Source organism: Papaver somniferum, chromosome 6 (genome assembly GCF_003573695.1).
Source record: "Papaver somniferum cultivar HN1 chromosome 6, ASM357369v1, whole genome shotgun sequence".
NCBI lineage: Eukaryota > Viridiplantae > Streptophyta > Magnoliopsida > Ranunculales > Papaveraceae > Papaver > Papaver somniferum.
This window is the reverse complement of record NC_039363.1, coordinates 134494194-134504068: the sequence shown is the minus strand read 5'-3', so window position 1 is coordinate 134504068 and position 9875 is coordinate 134494194. Positions and strand designations below refer to the sequence as shown.

The following is a 9875-nucleotide window of genomic DNA, read 5'->3' as shown; positions in this document are numbered from 1 at the left end:
GGCCGGTCCCACATGTCCTTGTTTTATTATTTTAATATTATTTGTTTCCTTCATCTCATGGAAACTCTTTCACTTCAAGGAAATTCCCTACTTTCAACAAACTATTTGATTTCATGATATTTCCCTAAAATCATGAAAATAATATAAAATTAGGGAGAGTGCCATGGGACAGTGATCATTGGGCGGCCGCCCTTGCCTTGGCCATCGTCGGTCCCACACTTCATGACTCCCTATTTTATTATTATTATTTCCATAATCTCATGGAAATTCCCTAACCTCATGAAATTCCTCAGTTTCATGGTATTTCCTTCACATCAGGGAAAATACTTAAAATTACATAAAATTGGGAAAGGTGTTGCGGGACCGAGCTTGCTAGACGGCCGGCCATCCCCTATCCGTGGCCGGTCCCACACCTTACAGTCCCCTATTTTATTAATTATTTTTCATCATCTCATGAAGATTCCTCAATCTCAGCAAAACCCCGAATCCTTCATATTTTCTCAAAATGTTGCTCAAACGCTCATCAGAAAATATCGAAACTCTCAGGACTAAGACATGGACATTATGGTGACACGGGCATGTCTCCTTGACCGACCAAGGCCGGCCCTAGGGCTTGCAAATAGCCGGTCCCACATGTTTTAATAATTTTGACCTAATTTGCTCAATTGCTCATATTGGGTCCAAACTCTTCTCAAACAACTTGGAGTTTGCTCAAACGACCATCAGCTGGTCCCACGACCACCAAGGGTCGGTCTCATGCCCTCTTGGACGGTCCCTCATCTCTTCATAATTAGGTTTCATCACCTAAAGCTGAGACGAGCACCATTTTAATAAAGGATTAAACCAGCATTTAATCATCCTTTCACCAACTGGTCTTCAAGAGACTTTGGTATTTTGCTCATTCGAGCATCTGGGCATTACACAGTCGAATCGTCATCTCATGTAGCCGGTCCCTCCTTCACTCTGTGGTTGATTTTCAGTAAATCATCAATTAATCAAAAATTAGGATTTCGAATCCAGAGCTCTGCAAAAACATAATTCTGAGCAGATTCAAACACTAATAATTTTACGTTGATCCCGTGATCAACACTTTAATAATTATGCTCGGCTCAGATGTCAGCATCTTAAATTAACATTTTCATTTGATCCTGATACTAATAATTCATCAAACGAGCAACATTTGCTCAGACGAGCAATATTTGCTCAGACTAAGGAATATTGGTTCAACTATCAATATTCAACGACTCAGCAACATTTGCTCACCTTAAGTTATCAACATTTATCCGATACCTTTGTCTCAACAGGCATGTTCAATTCATGAGTCTCAGAACATTTGCAGATCACATTCGACTCAGCAATACAAGGACTCATCGTTCTATGAAGTCAGCAACTGGCTCCACAATCACGAGACATCAATCGTGTCACATGGGGGATATTAACTAGGGTTTTGGTCTTGCGTTCTACGGCACGTGTGTTCATACACACGGGGAGAATGTGAGCAATTCGTGCAATCAATTGGAAGAGTTAGCAAAGTAGTGGGTAGAAAATCAACCAAGTCTCCACACGATGAGCAACTGGTTTTAACACGATTTCCACTTCCCCACTCTTTGACTCCAACAACTTTCACACTTCATGGGATCAAGGTGTTTACAATTCTAGCAATATAAATAAGTCTCTTAATCATGATTGAAACAACGGGTAATTTCTCGTCAAACAGACAACACGAGATTAGTAACCTAATGTCTGAGCAATTACTCTCAACAGAGCAATTACTCTCAACAGAGCAAATTCAATCAATCAAGACTTATCTTATTTCTTCACGCAGAATACATAATACACCTACAATCTTCAATCACCATTGATCTCACATATTTCTCAGCTTCTCTCCTACAGATCGACCCATCCTCTCCTGTGACCGAATTGACTCTGGAACGACCATTGTCTTGGTTTAGTCCGGAGCCCTACAGATTGATCTCTCGAACTTAAACACTCACTTCTTGCAGTGCATCTGTGTGAGGTTAAACATTTCGCTCGGTTCAAGGAGTCTCCTCCGCACGGTCGTCTCCTCAATTCCATAAAATCAGCAAAAAAAAAAATTCCCCATCTACAAGTACTTATCCCGTTCCCTGTTTTCTACACACAAGGATAATTGCCTCCACCCACAACTTAGAAGGAGACCCATAATAGCATAGTTGGATAACTCAATTAGTTCCTTGAAAGAAGTCGATAATATCTGAAAAATTATGGTAAGAATGATAAGCTGGCCCAGAGATGGTTCTTTTGCAGTAGCAAGAACTTGACCATTCAACCCAAAAGTACTGTGCTTGTAAGGTTTCTTCAGTAAGCTATCACTAGTGAGCATGAGTTTAGACTGGTAAGTATAGAGAAGTAACTTGCTTTTCCTTTCCCCACTGCTATATCAATGAATAAAGAAATATTCAGAGCTTGAATTGTGCCCATCGCATAACCATGCTGTTGTACGAACCTTGAATTCTTCCAATTCTCATTACCAACCATATAAAAGCCTGAATTGAACATTTTAATATCACAACAGTTAATCTATCTAGGTTCTCCAAGTCTGAAGGTGAATACGTAACTACTATCATTTCCCATACTCTCTAGTACGAACGAGAATGCAGTAAAATCAAATTCAGACGAGAAAAACAAAAGTTTTGACTCCCTTAGGATAATCATCTCCCATACGAATAACATAATACTGACCTTGGAGGGTATTTCCATCTTCATGAATTCCTCTTCATCTTTTAGCATTCGAGCAAGACTAGTAACTCTGATAAGTAACTAGCCAGACAGTTCTGATGCAATACCAAACTCATTTTTCCCTTGCCACTTGTAGTATCAAAGTAGACCAGAAAATATAATCATGCTGCGGCATTTCATTAACCAGCTTACTAGCATCACACCTATTACCCTTGATAGCAAACTCAAACACATTCGACATTCCAATCAACAGGACTAGATGGTACCCAGTATTAAAAAAGAACTCATGAGCAGATTCACCATTACAAGCATCCATGAAAATCAACCCATTACTAACAAACAAGTAAGAAGTAATATATAATTTGGAAATATTTGTATCATAAAGGAGAATGCCTCTTAACATGTTTTACTTCTTTACCACGATCAAATATGAGTCGACAATATTCAGCAGCTGGTGAACTAACACATATAGAAGTATTCAGTCTTATGGGTATGAGGAAGTATACCTTGGCAAAAGCGAATGTACAGTGAGGATCTTGTCTAAGAAGCATAATGAGATAATCATCTTTGAAACTCAAACTTCTTGTGTTGCAATGCTTTTCCACATAATGTGCAACTCTTTTACTCATCAAAATTTTCTCATAGTCCTCAGATGTAAGCAATTTCAGCAGGATATGAGTATCCGACCAACCAAGCAAGTTAACTCCTATCGCGAGAGATTTTTCCCAACCAGAAATCATTGTTGGTGAGAGCCACAAATCTAACAGTTGCGCCAAGGAAATTCTCACACTCCAGAAAACTGCCGAAACTCATTCACAGCTCAATAAAATCTCCACTCGCAGCGCATGTAGAGTATAATCCACAGTGAACCATCTATGAGTTTCCAATACTCTGACATAGAACTGAAACTTGATATAGACTTCCATGGTTTGGTAAATTAGACTCAATAGTCGATATAAGCTATAAGATTTATGTCTAGCATAAAACCTAGAGTGAACATCAGCTGAATATCGATATACTTGCATACCTTCACCTAAAGTAGCAACACTTCCATAGATCACAGATGTAGGCATTGGATAAGGCAGGAAAACATCCATTCTGGAAAGCCTAGAACAATCTCCAATAATTGTGTTGGTTCTCATACGAAAATAGCAATGTAATAACACAAAATTACTAGCAGGATTTAAGAACTGAACCACATAAGCATACATCCTAGTTGCTGGAATATCTGTTACCTTGAGATGTCTACAAAAACAAGAACCATGATCCCCACAGAACAAAAATATATAATATAAGAGAATCCAAGGTTGCAATACTTGAAATTCCAAGGACCCATGAAGAATGTTAAGCAGCGTATCGAAAGAGACAAACTTAAAGACAAACTTAAAGACACGATGAATACTGTCCAATGGGATCTGAACACTGTCCAATGAGTTAAGTTGTAGGACTGTCTTCTCATGAGACAAACCACACTTTAGCTGCAAAAGAAGAATTAATTCTCTCCGCATCACAAGCATTTGAACTATCAACTGATAAGCCATATCAAAAGAAACTATTCTAGCCAACACAATTTTGCCTTTCTCTGACATTTGAACAAACACCTTAGTCTCACCATGGATTTCAACAGAATTAACACATGAACTAACAATCAAATGTGTATACTGAAAATCTGACTGGTACCCCAGGCTAGGAATCCATATATTTACCAAATTCTCATAAGAAATCGATAAGACAATAACATATTTACCTCTGTCAAATAGCGGTCGAACATCATTCAAATGAAGATAAAAATAATTGATACCGTTTACCTTGTTGTCTAGAATGAAAAACTCCCTCAAGCATTTAAGATTATCGAAATTCTTCTCAAAATTGTTGAACAAAACTGGGGAAGAATTATTTACCTTATCAATCTTGACTTGATTTAACTTTGAGAAACTAATTAGCTTTTGTTTTGAAACTTCTTCAAATTGTAAGCTCATACCATTAAGTGAATCGTCATCTTCGTTCTCATCAAAGAAAAATGGAGGAATTAATTCCAAATCAAGGTCATCTTCTTCATCAATAACAGTAGGAATTGAATTTTCTTTTTCCTCAAATAAAAACGACGGAACCACTTCAAAATCGAGAGACTCCTCTTCAATACCCCTGGAAATTGATTTGAACATTTGAGATCCAACATCATCTGGAATTGGAGTTTGAGAATTAGAATCACAAATTAGGTCGGAAATTGGAGTTGGATTTGTAGAATTCCCTTCCTTACTGTTCATTTCCTCCATAACCCCAACTTCTTTAACAAACTGTTGCCTAGATGATTGTCGATTTTTTTATTTGGAGAGTGCCATCATTGAATTCAACTTCATCTTTGTAATGGTAATCATCATATCTGTTATCTGAAGGTTAACTTCTCGATTTGGTAAGGGCATATCCAAGGAAAACTTAATATACTTCAACTGCAAATCCATTAATTCGCACCTTACAGCCACCTCCGCCATGGATAGAAACGGCTCTGATGCCAAATGTACTGTTCTTAGTACAATTCGTATCAAGATCCGGTAGATAAGAAGAATATCAGAGATAGACAGGGAAGATTGGACGAATAAAGAGATAAGATTAGACGAATTGAGAAGAAGAAGATGAAGAAATCTGGCTCAGGAGAACACAGCCAAAGAGTTAAAGATTCATTCATTCATTGATTCCTCTTCCGATACAAAAGCCATCATATATAACTAGGCTAATTTATCTAATTTAACGACCATTATGCACCCAGATGGCTACATCTAAACAATATAGTACAATTGTTAAAGACATCCTATCACATGCTAAATACTACTATGACTATAATAGTAATAAATATTGAGACTCCACTGATTGGGGCACTCCTCCTCTGCACTGCAGGTACATGACAGTCTAGTAATTCTCAGATTATTCCCCCAGGTTTTAGCTATGCTAAGAATCTTTCAGGACCAACATAGTTTCAGACCCCTTCAGAGACTCAATCATGGTTGTATTTGAATAATATAAACCCTCATAGAGGATATGAACTAGCCTAACCTTTTCTAAACCATGATGAGGGGACATTGGGATATGAAATCATTGAACCTTTCCAAATACCTATATAGAGATTCTCCCTCTTGATGAGCAAAAGTACAGATCTGCGTCCTAATAGGCGATGTTTTGTGCCTAGGGAAAAACTTATGTAAAAAGGCAGATGTAAGTTGGTCATAGGTTTCAATTGACTCGGAAGGCAAACTATACAACCAAGATTTGGCTTTATCTTTCAGGGAAAAGAGGAATAACCTAAGTTTCAAAGCATCATCATCTAGGTTTTTAATTTTCGGACTACAAATTTCCTCGAATTCACTAACATGAAAATATGGGTTTTCATTCTCTTTCCCTAAAAAGACTAGGAGTATCTGTAAGGTCCCAGGTTTCAGTTCATAATTTGCCTCAGTTTCAGCTAACTTAATACATGACGGATAAGAGGTCCTAGTTGGGTTTAATAAAGCTTCCAAAGTTGTCATTTCTGGCACTACCAAAGGACTAGAGTACTTTCTTCACTAAGTGTCAAGTTTTCAAAGCTGAAGTTTCCTAAAACATGGCTCTCAAAAGAAGAGTCTTCGATCTCCCTGCTTCCAAAAGAAGAACTACTAGGTTTTTCACTAATCAAACTACCTAGAGTGTCTCTTTTCCAAGCCTGTGTCTCTAATGACCTCGTGCATACACTAGAAAAAACAAAAAGAAGAAAAATACTAAAAGGAAGGGAAGTTCTAAGCAAACACACACAAGTCTGACTCCACCACAACAAACCTAGTGTGTCTAGCAAACAAAAAGCATGATGGCTCCACTTAGATTGTTTCTAGACCAGCTTCTATTCTTTCAAAAGGCAATTCGTTACAATTTGAGCAAACCTCTCTGGAATCGATCTGATTTTAAGTAAGTTAAATAGAGACAAGGGAATCACAATGGAGCTATGACACCCAAGCCTCACTGGAAAACGTTTCCTCGGGTTACAAGGAGGCACGCTCAACTTACATTAACCATCATGAACTTCGAAGAATGATTAGTAGAGCAACCAATATTTTTCCAATGACTTTCCTATTAAGCTCTTTACTCTATAGGTCTCGTTCTATTAAAAATTAAGCATGGGTTCGTGTTTGGTATCGTTTTCCTAAGGCGGTCAAGAAGAGAATGGTGATGAAATCCGAACATTTATCTTGATTTGGCCAGTCCTTTCCCTTTACTAGAAAATTAAACTGTTTTCAATTCCTGAACATATATGCATACGAAGGAAGACAGTAACCCGCTGACAGGAGATTTGCGGGTGTTTCTAAAAATTTACCTCCTGTACCACATGGGCGAAGAACCGCTGTAGTCGACTCGGGCCATCGACTCCTATGTCAGTGTACGAACCTGAGGGGTCGAAGTAATATCGTAATTGTCGTCCTTCTGCAAAAAGTTTATATTTAATTACCCTTCCTTTGGGTTTAAAAATAAAAAATAATGTCCAAAGTCCAATATTCAAAAAGGAAAATGCAAAATAAAAAGAAAATTACAAAAATAAAATATTCCTAATACAATTTCTAAAGAGAAAATCTAATAAAAAAATAAAAAAAAATAAAACTAAAATCTAAAATCTAAATAAAATCTAAAGAAATAAAATTATTAATCCTAAAGAAAATGTAGGTTAAGTTTTTCTAGGGCTTTCAGAGAAACAATGGACAATGTTATTCTTAATCCTAAAGATATTTCTTGTTGGATTAAATTATTGCTTTTTCCCATTTGTATGTTGAGGAATTATACTCCTAAATGTAAGGCTGAATAGAGATTCGGTATGCGTAAGAGGTTACAAATTGCTTTTATAAATCAGGCCTTATGTAGAGTATCTAGTACAACTACAAGATGAATTTTGGATAATAATGGTAGCAAGCTACCTTCTCTCTGATGAACAGAGCCTAAACTTCAATTGAAGTCAAATTTGGTTCTCATTACATAATTCAGGAGAGAAGAATGATTGACCTTTAATAGACCAATCCTTAACAGTTACATCAACGGCTAGAATAGAATCATAACTCAGTTCTAGACTCGAGAAGGAACCCCTAGGATTAATACACCCAACTCAACTTAGTTACACCCACTCACTAGTTACTCATAATTACAAGGTATGTGGAATAAATACCCTGTGAACATGACACTGCCCCTCCCATTTAGAAATCCTTGTCCTCAAGGATGAAATCTGGAAATTGAGCTTTGATGTGAGAAGCATCCTCCTATGTTGAATCAGTTGGGTCTGCATTGTACCACTGTACTAAGACTTGGGGAATCTGAGAAGATCCTCTGACAATAATTCTAGTATCTAGAACAGCTACAGGTTCAATCACAAACTGGCTTGCATGGTCCACTAAAGGTAACTGAGGTGAAGTAGTTGACTGCAAGCCTATTTTCTTCTTCAGCTATGAAACATGAAAGACTGGGTGTATCCTAGACCCCACAGGAAGTTGCAGCTTATAAGCAACCTCCCCAATTCTTTGTAAAACTTCAAAAGGTACAAAGTATTTGGCAGATAACTTGAAATTCTTTCTTATAGCCACTGAAGTTTGCCTGTAAGGCTGAAGTTTCAAGTACACTAGATCACCAACTGCAAATGTCCTGTCAGATCTCTTCTGATCTGCAAAGAATTTCATCCTGCTCTGTGCTTTTGAGAGTTATTCTTTAAGTAATTGCAGCATAAGATCCCTCTCCTGTAAGTAATTGTCTACAGTGGCAACCGATGTATCAGTAGGAATAGGGAAGATCAAATGAGGTGTAGCATACCCATATAAGGCTTGAAAAGGAGACATCTTCAAGCTGGAATGATAGTTGGTGTTAAACCACCATTTAGATAAGTCTAACCACTGGACCCATTGTTTAGGGTGAGAGCTTGTCATGCACCTTAAGTGTTGTTCAACACAAGAATTGGTTCTTTCAGTCTGACCATCAGTTTTTGGTTGGTAAGCAGAGCTGAGTTTCAAGGTGGTACCTAAAGTCTTGAATAGTGCCTGCCAGAAATTGCTGATGAAGATTTTGTCCCTGTCACTTACAATGGAGCTAGGAATGCCATGGAGCTTAAATACATGTGCAAGGAACTCTTTAGCAACTGTAACAACAGTGAAGGGATGTCCAAGAGGAATAAAGTGACTATACTTAGTCAGTTTATCCACAACCACTAAGATAACATTCTTCCTAAAAGACATTGGGAGCCCTTCTATAAAATCAAGAGAAATGTGTTTCCATGCAGTGTCAGGTATAGGGAGGGGTTGAAGTAGACCACCTGGAAGTGAGTTTTCTCTCTTATTGCATTGGCACACATCATAAGTGGTGACAAGCTGAATGATATCAGTCTTCATATTTGGCCAAAAGAAGGATGTTCTAGCCCTGTGGTAAGTACCATTGATTCCAGAGTGGCCTCCTACAACAGAGGCATGTAAGGAATGTAATATAGAAGATCTGAGTTCAGTACCTGAGCCAATATATAGTCTACTATTGAACCTTAAGAGGCCTTGTGCATAAGAATAATTGCTCTGGTTAGGAGTGACAGTGAGTTGAGTAATAAGTTTTTGTGTTGTTGGGTCTGACTCATAGATGGCATGAATGTCTTGAATCCATTGTGGTTGAGATAAAGACAATGCTGAGGAAGAGGCAGTTGGTAGTCTTGATAATGCATCAGCAGCCTTATTATCTAACCCTTTTTTGTGCTTGATAACATAGTCAAAACCCATCAATTTGACCATCCATTTTTTTTGTAAAGCAGTAGACAATTTCTGATCCAGTAAATACTTCAAACTTTGATGGTCTGTATGTATGATAAACTGTTGGTTTCTTAAATAGTGTTTCCACTTTTGAACAACCATAACTATGGCCAAAAATTCTTTCTCGTAGGTAGATAAGGCCAGTGCCTTAGGACCCAATGGCTTGATGAGGAATGCAATGGGTTTACTATTCTGCATAAGTACAACACCAACTCCCCTTGAACATGAATCAGTTTCTAGAGTAAAGGGATGAGAAAAATCAGGTAAGGCCAAAACTGGTGCAGATTTCATGGCTTGCTTGATGGTGGAGAAGGCAAGAGTGGCAACATCATTCCAAGAAAAAGAGTCCTTTTTGAGCATAACAGTCAGTGG

General features: G+C 37.8%; 1 protein-coding gene across 1 annotated transcript; it reads right to left on the bottom strand.

Annotated features, from left to right (window-relative positions):
* Positions 1 to 2126: 2126 nt before the first annotated feature.
* LOC113289406 lies at positions 2127 to 5411 on the bottom strand. Its single transcript, XM_026538656.1, has 2 exons — positions 2722 to 5411; positions 2127 to 2525 (listed from the first exon to the last, which is right to left on the bottom strand). Exon 1 carries the CDS (start codon positions 4992 to 4994, stop codon positions 3528 to 3530), a length of 1467 nt encoding a protein of 488 aa, XP_026394441.1. The 5' UTR covers positions 4995 to 5411; the 3' UTR covers positions 2127 to 2525; positions 2722 to 3527.
* Positions 5412 to 9875: the final 4464 nt, after the last annotated feature.

Bases quoted from the DNA above. Each gene is read 5' to 3' on its own strand.
- LOC113289406 (XM_026538656.1), bottom strand. From the start codon at position 4,994: ATGGAGGAAATGAACAGTAAGGAAGGGAATTCTACAAATCCAACTCCA.